The 13,031-nt window shown below is 41.5% G+C and overlaps 2 protein-coding genes across 5 annotated transcripts in view; one reads left to right on the top strand and one right to left on the bottom strand.

The window, feature by feature from the left end:
- Positions 1 to 901: 901 nt before the first annotated feature.
- igfbp6b (insulin-like growth factor binding protein 6b) lies at positions 902 to 9,942 on the bottom strand. 3 transcript variants are annotated; one of them, XM_040152798.1, is made up of 5 exons: positions 9,890 to 9,942; positions 4,732 to 5,244; positions 3,752 to 3,786; positions 2,814 to 2,933; positions 902 to 2,432 (listed from the first exon to the last, which is right to left on the bottom strand). In XM_040152798.1, exons 2-5 carry the CDS (start codon positions 5,066 to 5,068, stop codon positions 2,319 to 2,321), a joined length of 606 nt encoding a protein of 201 aa, XP_040008732.1. In that variant the 5' UTR covers positions 5,069 to 5,244; positions 9,890 to 9,942; the 3' UTR covers positions 902 to 2,318. The 3 variants fall into 3 exon arrangements, with proteins under 3 accessions (XP_040008732.1, XP_040008731.1, XP_040008733.1); XM_040152797.1 differs by having other exon boundaries at positions 4,732 to 5,309; positions 9,890 to 9,918; XM_040152799.1 differs by lacking the exon at positions 9,890 to 9,942 and adding an exon at positions 6,313 to 6,451.
- Positions 9,441 to 13,031, top strand: part of spryd3 (SPRY domain containing 3) — a 61,224-nt gene continuing 57,633 nt past the window's right edge. The window contains exons 1-2 of one of the 2 annotated variants that reach the window (XM_040152795.1): positions 9,441 to 9,588; positions 12,813 to 12,940. In XM_040152795.1, the coding sequence (XP_040008729.1) occupies positions 12,813 to 12,940 (128 nt within the window). In that variant the 5' untranslated portion in view covers positions 9,441 to 9,588. The remainder of the gene's footprint in view (positions 9,589 to 12,812; positions 12,941 to 13,031) is intronic. The other variant, XM_040152796.1, reaches the window with a different exon arrangement.

Genomic DNA, 13,031 nt, shown 5'->3' on the forward strand with positions numbered 1-13,031 from the left:
AAATTTCCATCCGTGCTTGTCCTCCAGAGTCGTCCCACGACTGCTTCATCTTCTAGATCACCCTTTTTCATTTGAGCTCCGTATTTATTTGCAGCTTGTGAAAAAGCTAAGGATGAAATTTTGGGGGTTCTCTTTTGGAAACAAGGCCTGCCTCCCTGAGCCTAGGACAGAAAATGTGAATTTTTTCATTTAAGAACAGTTATTTTGTTGGTTTTCACTGAAGAGTCTTGACAGCCACTGGATGTATGGCCATGACATTTGGTGCAGATATCCACAGTGTCCAGGGGAAAAATCCAAACCACTTTGGTGATCCCCTGACTTTTCATCCAGCGTCACCAGCAGGTCAAAGTTTTCACACGTCCAAATATCTAAACTACTCAGTGGATCGGCACCAAATTATATTTTGGTTGTTTCCAGGATGACATATTTGTGCGATTGTGCATGGGTGTAAGTATTTAGATCCTTTGCTCCATTGCAAGTAAAAGTCCTGCGTTCAAAATCTTAAACAAGTACAGAGGTATTACTGGCAAAATGTACCAATATCGAAAGTAGAAATACTCCTAATCCACGCTGGCTTCTTCTATAGTTTATGACATCATGCGTATAAAGTGTTATTATTACTGATGTATTAACATGTAGGCAGCATTTTATTGATGCGGTTGACGTTTGGCATGTGAGAGACTGTATTATTCTGTAGAGTAACTAGCAACAGTTGCTGTTCAATATTAATTATAATCATTATTATCTTTGCCCTGCTTCTCCTTCGTCCGTCATCAACAACGGCAGCAGCAGCAGCAGCAGCATTAAAATCTCTTACAAATATCCCACCACATTAGCGACACCACTCAAAAGAACCCACTCAACACCTGCTGTTATATTAATATATGTTTTATTCTTCTCCATTTTTATTATCATTATGTTTTATTTTCATATTTGCAAATCGTAAGGTCCTTTGTGCACGGACCTATCATCACGGCACACACATTGGCACAACAAGATTGGTCAGAAATAGATAAATTCTAATTACACTTTAATAGCACACAATTTCATGACTTTTGCAAGGACTTGGGAAAGACATACTATAACAATAACAAATCTGATCATTTTTTTTCCCTCTATTGAAATCAGAATTTATAGTATGATGTGCCAAAATAAAACATAATAGTAACATGGACATTCTCAATTCTCAAATGAACAAAGCATAAATAAAAAGGAAATTAAAAACATGAGATATAACCATAAGATGTACAGCAGTTAATAGAATAGAGCTCTGATGAATGTGATGAGTTTTGCCATAAAGGTGCCTCTGAAGCGCAACACTTCCCCTAACATGAAATAAAATAATCTCTGTCTTTAAATAAGAAACTGCTGACAATATAAAAATACATGGCATTGTACTGTAGTTCATTAAATAAACCAACAATTCATATATAAAATATTATATTGACGTGTATAAAAATATGCCTTACAACTTTTTGAAAAGGGTAACAGCCGTAAGCTTTTTGTCTGCCACTTCAGAACACACAGTCAACCACAAAATTCCAACATATGTACAAACAATCAACTAATAAGCAGTCAGAACGCCATTTTGACAAATAAAATGAACAGAAGCATCCAGGATCATATTCGTATGACTATTTTTTCTGACTTTACATATATATAAGATACTGTAAGATTCAAGCAGTACTTGATGGTAATACATACTCAAAAATAAATTAAAAGAAAAGAAATATTCTGTCAATTAGGTATGTTGATATCAGTGTATCTTTGGAGAGAGGGAGAGAGGACGGTGAGGGAGACACATTTTTCAAACATTTGTGTCACATCACCTGCGTAACAGTATTTCAGCCCACTGAGATCGGAACAAACACAGGCAGTGTCAGCTATCCTAAAGTAAAGAGGAAAACAAAAATCTACCAGAAAAGCCAGGACAAGAGCCAGGGAATATAGAGATCATTCGGAGTTACACCGCTTGGATCACTGAGGCAGTTCACGGAGCATTAATGTGAGCATGCAGCATGTCACCAGACAACGCAGAGGACGTTGCTGCAACTGTTGAACATTCAGGCAGATTTTATTGTTGCTGTGACTGTGAGAGTGTGTGTGTGTCTTGCTTCTAGAGAGGACATGAACGTTAACTGGTGTGTGTTTTCCAGAGGAAGTGGTTTATCCCTGCTACCTCCTGTCCAGGCACTGTCTAGCACATGCTAAAGCCACCCCCTCTCCCTGTGCTCCTGCTGCTCCACCACCTCCTCCTCCTCCTCCTCCTTCTCCTCTTCCTCCACATCAGGCTCAGAGCAATAGTACGGACTCATCCCTCACTCCCCATCGCATGGTAAGGTACCATCTTCGCTGGCGTGCGAGGGCACGGGCGTGCCGAGCTCATCCACGCACCAGCAATGGCCACGCTGCATGCCCTTGGAGGAGCGGCACTGTGCGAGATTTAGAGACGGAGAGGGAGATTTTGAAAGGGAAAGGAGGGTGGAGATTGAGTGGGAGAGTGGGAAAGGTGGTGAGAGAGGAAGAGAGAGAAAATGATATGTCATCATAGCGCAGTACTGATTCTCGGTGCCCACAGCTGAGAGGCTCGCAGAGGGAAGTGTCAGTTATTCTCAGCCCCTGTGGTCACAGACAGATCTCTGGATGCACCGAGCAGAAATCTGCAGCGGTGTGCAGCTCCGACGCTCAGAAATATATGCAGTGACACCAAGTTAGTGCAGCAGACACACGTTTTCACATCACATAAGATCAGGACAGCCAACAAAGTTCCAGTATTACACGTCACGATGATTCGGGTGGCCGTGATACTCTACCTGCTTTTTCCTGTAGAAGCCACGGGTGTCGCAGTTGGGTATATAGATGTCGCGGTCAGACTGGAAGATGGTCAGCTCAAGACCCCTCAGGACACTATTGAGCAGCTTGCGGCAGGGTGCCTGAAAACGGCAACGCAGAGTGTGACTACAAACATCAGCAGAGGCAAAGAAAGAGGACCTGTCTTCATCTAAAAAAGAGTGCCCCCCCCCAACCCCCCACCCCACCCTCAGGTGATTGTGTTGGCAGAAATCCCTCTTGATCACAAAACATGTCGATGTGAATCACAAAGGATTAGCTACTGTGATGCAGCAATAGAGGCAGAAGCAGGGAATATGTATATATATATATATATATATATATATATATATATATATATATATATACATATTAGAAGTCACATATTGTATAACATTATATAACCATATTGTTACACAATGCTTTGGCTTTTCAGGTCACTGAATGGTTTGAGGTGACTGTGCGTTTTTGTGTCACTTTTGTGAAATTAAACTGTGTCATCAGGATCATTTATGTGACTGTCGACGTCCCCATGATAGCACGCACGGTAGCTCAAATGCTTTCAGATCAGCCGGCTCGCAAAGCGAAAAAAATCTGTGGCGGCAGCGGCCGACTCGAAACTTTCCTGATTCACATCATGCTCAATTAGTTCTGCCGCATAGCAGCGCACACATCATGCACCATAAACCATTGGCTTCAGAGCAGTGTGTGTACATGTCACTGCAACACCCAAAACAGCCGAGGACGGATCTATGGCAATAGCGCTCTATAGTGCAACGCAGCTCGATACACAACCCTTCCCGTCACATTTGATGCGTATTAATGCCACCTTGTTATATAAAATCAGCTTCATACATCTCATTCAGGTGAGGGTCCGTGCGCTTCATTCGTTCAAGGCTGTAAAATAAGAGCATGAACTTACTTTTTCAATTTCACCACTGTGTGAGGGATGTGGACCTGAGAAGAAACGACACACCGGCATGAAAACGTCACATAAAACCATCTTAGCCCTTAACATCAAACCACATCCACTGTCACATTTGACAATACATGCTACATACAGACATTTAGACTGTGTTATGTAACTTTGCGTGTTTTTGCACAAGACATTAATAAGCCGCCACACGGATGAGGTCTATCTGGGGGTGTTCATTGAGAGACCTCATTTCCATCCGTATATTTCCCCTTTCAGGTAGTTAATCGCAGTATCTCTGTTTGAACAGTAGATGGGGATCACTACAATAAAAAGCAGCTCCATCAGGACGTTGGTAACGCTGTCACAGTTTCACATTCATTCTAAATTCTCCACAGAGAGCATGACTTGTAGGACGGATCATTGGCATGCACCCTGTCATTGAAATGAATGGATACATGGCAGACAAATCATATCAATGCAAGTCTATGCATCTGAACTTAGACACTGTTGCAACCCCCCAAGACGGAATAAAATCTCACTGAATGCCGTTCAGAAATAACCCCCAGGTTTTTGGGGATTTTCCATCATTTCTGATTAACAACAGGACTGTAAAGACAAATGACATTTTTTTTTTTTTTTTTAAATCACAGTGACTCCAGAGGCACTGCAGAGCAGTATTGGACTGTAGGGGTTTGCAAATTCATCTGTGGTGCACAAAAATGCATCCAGGCGTAAATGTCACACACTGATTGGCCTTTCCTTTCGTCGGTGAGTGACACAGCATCACATGCAATTTACAGACATACAGGAGGCAGACTCAGGATACAGTCATGTGTGGTGCCCGTGACAATACCCTCACTAGACCCGTGTACATTTAGAGGCTACCTGCAGTGTCCATGCATGTGCATCTGTAGGTGTATGCATGTATGTATGCATATGTGATTTCATGCACGTGTGTGTGTGTGTGTGTATATACAGTATCTTACCTGTCGGGGGGGGCCTCTCAGTGGGACTAGTCCTGCTGTGCTTGGCGCAAATGCCCCTTCCCTGCAACAGAGCCTGGAGGGGGCTGTGCTCCCGTGGTGGGGGAACACAGCGGAGCCCCTTGGCACAGCTCAGCGTGTACACACCACAGGGCTCTCCCTGGGCCAACACTGACGTGCTACCGGCAACATTATGGTCCCTGGGGGGCCTACCTGCCCCCAGTGGATCCCTGCAGGAGGGACAGACCTTGAAGGGCCCCAAGCGATTTGCCCCAGTCCATGATCCGCAGTGGGCAATCAGCAACAAAACAACGGTTGTTAAGTTAGAAAGGATAGGCATTTTCTGTCCAGGTCTCAGGTTCTCCAGACTGTCACCCTCTGTCAGTTAAATGTGGCTGATGCTATTTCTGGATGTATATTTTTCTCTCACTCTCTCTCCCTTTCTCTCCCCTTTCCTCAGTCTTCTTCCCGTTTTCTATACAGTAGCTTTCCTTGGTGCTTTGCCGGTTGAGTCCCCTGCAGTGCCAGAGGAGACAAATGGAGATCGCGAGAGACACAGCAAAGCACCAGCTTTTAAAGATCTGAAAGGCGGTGATAGAGAGTGAGAGAGAGAGAGAGAGAGAGAGAGAGAGAGAGAGATTGAGAGAGTGAGAGAGAGAGAGAGAGGGGGAGAGAGAGAGAGCAGTTATGACACCTTCAGGGGCTGGGACTCAGAGAGAGAGAGAAAGACAGAGAGAGAGAGAGACACAGAGAGGGAGGTGGCAGGGAGGGAGAGAGCAAGTGGGGGGTGGATTATGTTCCTTTCAGAAATTATCAAAATCTCCCCACCCTTTCCTGTTATATGCTCACACATACATCTAGCCCTTCTTCTTACACTTATGCTCAACCTTACACATGCATAAAGAGTAGTAGTCATGTTCAGATATTTGCACTTTCTTTCCGATGTCAGAGACCTTTCTGGCACACTGTTTGCCATGGTAACAAATACAAACCTATGCGTGCCTCCATCAGCATCGCCACTGCAATGTCATTTGCTACGACAAATGCACAGCTGTGTGCTTTCCCCCGCTTGAATTCTTTAGGATGTTATGACAGAGAATATTCCCCGTACAAATATGTTATGCTAGAGCCGAATTCCACACCTGAGGTACCCTGTCCTTTTCGTCATATACATCGAAGTTTAGAGAATACCAAATGAACTGGTGGGCTCCAGAAGAAATCTGTCAAGAAATGAAGGCAGTGATACTGCATGTACCTTAGAAACGTCAGTGTATTACTTAACAGAAGTGTAACACACTGATGTGACATTAGTTTTTATACCAACTGAAACTGTGCCTCAGCTTAATCAAAATCACTGCTGAGTCAGATATGCAATGCGCTGCCCCTACAAAAGGAACTAATCTGGTCTTTAATAAGCAAGTCAACTTCTGAATCCCATTTCCGCAGCCATCAGATATTACTTGACTTCACGGACCGTATCACATGTTGAAGTATGAGGGCAGTGGAGACTATTGCTCGCCAGTTGTTTGAATTGCAAGAGTAATCATCTGGATAATTAGGAGGAGGAGGAGGAGGAGGACTCACTTTTGCAGGAATGCACGTTGACCGGCCTGAGCCAAACTGCTAATAGTGCAATCCATCGCTCCACTCAGCCAGTTAAGATTTTCTACACGGGTGCCATCTTCAAAAGAGGACCACTGAGCCCCTGGCCCTCCTGCTCAACACACAGCACTCGATCCTGACATTCCTGATGTGATAAAACTGTCATGTCCGCACAGATCCGCAGGGTGTTCCAACTAAGGCAGGTTATTTGGTGTAGTCAAATGATGTTATTACATTTAAAATACAACTGGCATAATTCTTTTACTTTTCAAGACAGATACCAGATACAGGTAACTTTGCAACTACTGCAGTTAAAATACTTTAGTACACTGTGTAAAGTGTAAAGACTGTATGTACTTTTATATAAGCCTTTTAGTGATTTAGTCATAATTTAGTGAGCTACTTTTACTTGAATATTCTATAGAAGCGCCTCAAATTATAAACACAGTAACACTGGAGGTATCAGCAATTCTATTGGGGTGAAATATTTTAGTAATGGTTCCACTATTGCCACTAAGGAATGGTGCCCTACTGTCCGCACAGAACATTATGGCCCTGCAAATTTAAAATACGAACGTCGACGCACAGGGATGTATGTGCGGTAACGGTATGTGTAAAAACAGAAACTGAAAGCGAAGTGAAGGGTGCGCACATGAAGACAGTTGGTAGAGTCTGGCAGTAGGTAGAGCGCTGAGGAATGAATTCCTGTCTTATCTAGAGTCCCATTGTCTCCTGTGTTATCGGGCTCTGCCTTGCTGCCATGGGTTGCTCTGTGGGCAGATTTAACATGAACACAATTCCAACGAGTTTTATGAAGCATGAACAGCTTTAGGATACTAACCTAGCCATGTTGACCTGTACTGATAAAACATAAGTTTGTGTGAGGCACATGACTTGAACCTTAATGATTAGTCCATCAATCAATTGGTCGATTGAAAGAAAATGGATCCGCGACTATTTCGATCATCGATTAATCTCTTAAATCATTTTTCAAGCCAAAATGCCAAACACTTGATGGTTCCAGGTTGTCAAATGTGAGGATTGGTTACCTTTCTTGTTCTCACATTATAGTAAATTGAACAGTTATGGGTTGTGGACCGTTGGTTGAAACAAGAAAAACATTTAATGACGTCAGCCTGTGCTCTAGGATATTGTGAGGGGCCTTTCTCGCTTTTTTCCGATGTTTTATGGACCAAACGATTAATCGATTAACTGATAAAATATTCGGCAGATTAATTGATAATGAAAATAACTCTTAGCTGCAGCCCTACTCATGACATATACTTATGAACAAAATGTGCTGCGTGTGTGAGCAGTTCAGCTGGCACTTGCTCACTCGCCCCTGCAGTAGGAGTACAGACATTACAGAGCACACAGACATACCCAACGGCCTGTACTTGCTGGAATTCAGGGCTACACGAGGCCAAAATCTGCCTTGCCATCAGCAGCCTGTTGTTCTGATTAATCTTGGCAAGGAGGGCCGAAATCACCTGCCGTCTTGTGTTCCCATCAGCTCACGAGCTACAGCACTAGTCTGTTTCCACATATCAGGAGAATGTTCCAAGACCCACGCCAGACCAACGGGGGCTCTCTTTTCCACATTGCCCTGGATTATTCATTTTTTCTCCTCCAGGCAGCTACACAGTTTCTTCCCCAGTTTGTTCCTTTTCTCTGCCTCCCTGGCTCAGGTCTATCACAGCTGGTTCAGAGAGTCTCTCTGCTGCCACTTCTGCTTTCAACACAGCAACCAGAGTCCTCACTAACCCTTGTTTTGGGACACTACTAGTGGTGGACTGTAACTGAGTACATTTACTCAAGTACTGCACTTAAGTACAAAAGTGAGGTGCTCTGAACTTCACTTTATACTTTTACTCCATTACAATTCAGAGGGAAATATTGAGATTCGGTTACTTTACAAATTTGGATTTGCGCACACAAAACATATGAAGAGCTTATAAAATATGATGCTTTGTTACAAGTTAAACTCAAAACTATTTTTATAAGTAATTTGTCAAGCAAAAGTTTTTTGTTGCTGCTTTTCCTTTTAATCATTTTAATTTTTTGAAAATAATTGTTTGAGGTACCAAACAATCAATCAGAAAATAATCATCAAATTAATCCCTAATAAAGATAATCAATTACTCAAGGTCCTATACAAAAAATCGCTCCACTTCCACCAACTAAAAAACTAAAAAGCTTTTTAACACATTAAGAAATGGGTGATAATAATCCAATGATCGAATATATAATAGTATAACCATTTTTCTGCATTAAATGGGCTACTTTTACTTTCAATACTTTAAGCATATTTCCTGGTTATACTTACAATATTTTACTTGAGACAGATTGCAAACGCAGGGCTTTTACTTGTAATGGAGTATTCTTACAGTGTGTTATTAGTACCTTTACCCAAGTAAAGGATCTGAATACATCCTCTACCAGCGGACACAGTGCTATGCACTGCCGAGCAGTATCCCCCTGACTTTCTGTTAAACTGGCCGCCTGCCTGCTTCAAGGCTTTGTTAGTTATATGTCGGTTTAGGATCATGAGACACAACCGTCAGCAGTAGGACAAAATACAGGTTGTACTGTGACACTCACCAGACGCAGTGCTAGTGAAAGAAGTCGGTTCATAGAGTGGGGTTGCGCACTTACCACAGCATTCATCATGGTGAAACCCAGCTAATATTTTCATTATTGTGGCTCTTCGGCGTAAAGACTAAACATTAAATCTGGCCACCAATTCAGATGACATCACATTGAATTCGTGTCCTGGAGATTTACCCTAATCCTAACCCACTTGTTTTGTCAACCACTACTTGTTTAATCCTAACCCTAACCCTAAACTAAGCCTAATTCTAACCTGAACCTTAAAGCCCTGTCTTAACCAGCAAACACCCCTTTGAAGCTGTGATGACCGGCCAAAATGTCCTCACAACGATGGTTTCGAACCAAAATTTGTCCACACAACCATAGAAAGACATATACAAACACACACACACACACACACACACACACACACACACACACACACACACACACACACACACACACACACGCACATAAATCGAGCGACAGGATTGGCTGAACACTTGTCACCACTTCGCAAACCTCGCTGTGATTGGCCATTTCGGTAACGAGGGTGTGATGTCACTGGGAAGCGCCGAACTCCAGTTTGTAAAGTTTTATATGGCGGTAATGGACTGATGGCTGATGGATAAAAGTGAGTTTCTGTCTTATTAGCCGCCTAGATAACAGGTAAGCGGCACCTGTAATCATTTTTTTGTTCTACCCTCCACTTTTTGAAAATGACCTCTCGTCATCCTCTTGTTAAGCACCGAACCTCAGCTTCAACCAAAGAAGCTATCCCATTAGCCGCTAATGATGCTAACCCATGTCTAGCTCGGCTACTAAACTAAATCCTCGTCACCAACGCGAATTGAAAATGACTGTTTTGAAATGTTATTTGATTAACACTAAGTGTTATACCATTGCCAGCCGAAATGGTGGCAGTAAACTGTCTTTGCCTTCTTGCTATCATAACTTAAATTATCTTTACCGTTAGCGCGGTTGGTTTTGAGTTGCTAGCTTGTAAACGTTGACAGCGTTAGCTGTAAACACTGGCACGCCCACTGTCCCTCCTCACGTTTTCTGTTTTAATGTGGGACTAATTTATCTTTTGATAGCATCGGAAATAGAATATCGGAACGAAGAAAATCGGACAAGTAAGTCCGAGTTTGACGTTTTTGTTATTTACTTAAAACATCACACAACGTCAGTGAACGACATGTAGAACCAAATCCAAAATAAATCAATTACTGTCTATAGAATCAGCTTTATTGGCCAAGTGTGTTTGTATATACAAGGAATTTGACTCCGGTTGCTAGTGGCTCTTAATGTACGTACAAAGTACCAATAACAATATTCAGGAAGACGCACAAGGGCATACAGCAAAAACAATGTCAACAAAGCTGAGTAAAAATAAATAACCATAAACATATGACTATTATATACAAGACAGTAGGTGAAATAAAAAAAGATGCATACATATAGCAACAACAAACAACTTAAAATATCTATATACAAGTCAGACAGTTAATTTAAACAAATGGTGCAAGTTTGGAAGAGTGCAAGGAGTGCTGAAATAAATATCAAATGGGTAGAAAGGGGTCATTGCAATCAATGCATAGAACGACTATTGTTTACGGTACCTTCATCTTTGTGTGTGTGTGTTGGTCACCTGTGTCTCTCTTACATAGACAGGTTTCATATGCACAGCAGAGATAACCCCCCCCCCCGTCATCACTGCAAGGAAGGTACAGCAAAGAATAAATTCACATTTAATTGAGTCACATAATTGAGTTACATAACCATGCATAAATTCGCTATCAAATCATGTATGGATGAAGCATGAGAATAATAATGATGGTGTACAAGAGAAAAGTAAACCTTCTCAAACAATAAAAATTGTTGGGGGCAATTCAAAGTACATTACATTAAACATAGAAGTCATACAAAAACACATTTAAATAGGATTTAAAAGAGCAGAAAAAAATAAGAAATCAAAATAAGCTAAAACAGATAAATGAAGAGAGACTAAAAATTACAATGCCTTGCTAGATCTGAATAAATAGTCCCAGGTATAACATAATAAAATGCAGTGGCAAACAGACAACTTTTAAGCCGTATTTTAAAAAAGCTGAGAGTTTGAGCAGACGTCAAGTTTTCTGGGAGTTTATTCTAGACATGTGGAACATAGAATCTGAATGCTGCTCTACCATGTTTGGTTTTGACCCTGGGGACCATAAGCAGACCTGTCCCAGACAACCGTAGAGTTCATAATAGAGCAGCAGGTAAGAAATGTATTTTGGCCCTAAACCATTCAGTGCTTTATAAACCAGTAGTAGTATTTGGTATGCTTTCACACAGTTTTCCAAGGTACTTGGCAGGTAGGTTGTTCCACACATCTCGGCAAACTTGCCTCAGTTCTTCTTTGGATTTAGGCCGTCTCAGTGTCTTCTGTCTCTTCACGTAATCCCAGACTGACTCCATGATGTTGAGATCGGGGCTCTGTAGAGGCCAGACCCTTTGTTGCAAGACTCCTTTTTCTTCTTGTCTCTGAAGAGAGTTCTTTCTGACTCTGGCTGTATGTTTGGGCTCGTCCTGCTGTGGAATTCATTTGGGACCGGTCAGATGCTTCCCTGATGGCATTGTGTAAAATGTCCTCATCGTCTTATTTTATTAGACCAACGGCCCATAACCCAAAGATCACAGACGACTAAGAGAGCAAGTAAAGACTTAGTTTTGAGAGGCTGGAACCAGAGAATTTATGCCATTGCTTAAGAAATTACTACTACGGTGAATTGATTATTAAAATATTTGTTGATTAATTTTGTATCTAATTGTTGCAGCTGTAGTATTAAGATTATAGAAGTAGTTACACTTATCTGGTGTGTTGTATACAAGTTTTATACAAGAGATTCATTCACATATGAACTTTCTTATGCAAACTGAACATTATGCCTTTCAAATGTATCTGGAGTAGAAATAATTTGATTGATTTGAATAGTCAGTCAACAGAAAATTAATCTCCAACTATTTTGAAAATCGATTAAAGTCATTTACTAATTAGACACGTTCTCTAATGACAGCTTCTCAATTGTGAGGATTTGCAGCTGTTCTTTGACCTATGTGATATTAAACTGAATATTTATAGATCTAATTTGGACCGTTGGCACCAAACCAGGAATTTGATAACATCACCTTTGGAAATTGTGATCAGCAATTTTCACTATTTTCTGACATTCTATAGACCAAACAATTGTTTGATTAATTGAGGAAAAAACCTCACAAATCGGCTCACGAATTGGTTTCCTTTTGTTATATTCTTCTCTTTCCCCGTAGTTGTTATTCCAAAATATGCTGATACATCAACTATAAAGCTATAGAGTGTCTTGGCTTTATTGTGGCTGTGTTACAATGAAGCAAGCACCTTCAAACCCTCAAACCAAAGAGCATAATGTGGAGATTAACTACAATTGCAGGATCTACGATAAACACTGAATCGTCTGTAGTCTTACCTACTGAGAAAAACTACAGGATTAAAACATCAATATTGAGAATTTCTTAATCAGTGTCAATCTAAACACAAACTACAATGCTTTGAACTGTTGACATTTTGAACCTGCCTCGTCGGGGTCACATCATGGCCACATCTTGACATGACAAGATAATGAAAACCCTTTATGCAGTCAGTGTTAGAGAATAAGCATCAGAAACTTTCAACCAGTTATTGTGTAAAGGATGAGAGGGGATGGGTATTGTCATTGGTTCTGTGATTCAGCTTCTTCCAAGCGGTTTTTCTTTTCATTTTTTTCCTTTGAGGCTCAGCCAAAAAACGGGCAGGACAGGAAACATTGCACAGCCTGCTGAGCTTAATGGTAAAGTGTTTATTTTTCCACTGCCCTATTTTTTTCATTCAGATGGATGACATCAACGTACTACACCACAGATGCCTCCTGAATCTGAGGCGTCGAATCAGAGATATTGGGGACGGGCGCCCTGCACAGGAACGATATATGAGGTTGCAGAAGGATGGAGACACACTCAGGTCAGCCAGTCCTTGAACTTACCTGGGTGGGGATTGACCTTAGGTGATCATGTAGCTTTGTTGGATTGGGTGAATATGACTTTATCTTAAA

This window comes from Xiphias gladius, chromosome 18, assembly GCF_016859285.1.
Source record: "Xiphias gladius isolate SHS-SW01 ecotype Sanya breed wild chromosome 18, ASM1685928v1, whole genome shotgun sequence".
NCBI lineage: Eukaryota > Metazoa > Chordata > Actinopteri > Istiophoriformes > Xiphiidae > Xiphias > Xiphias gladius.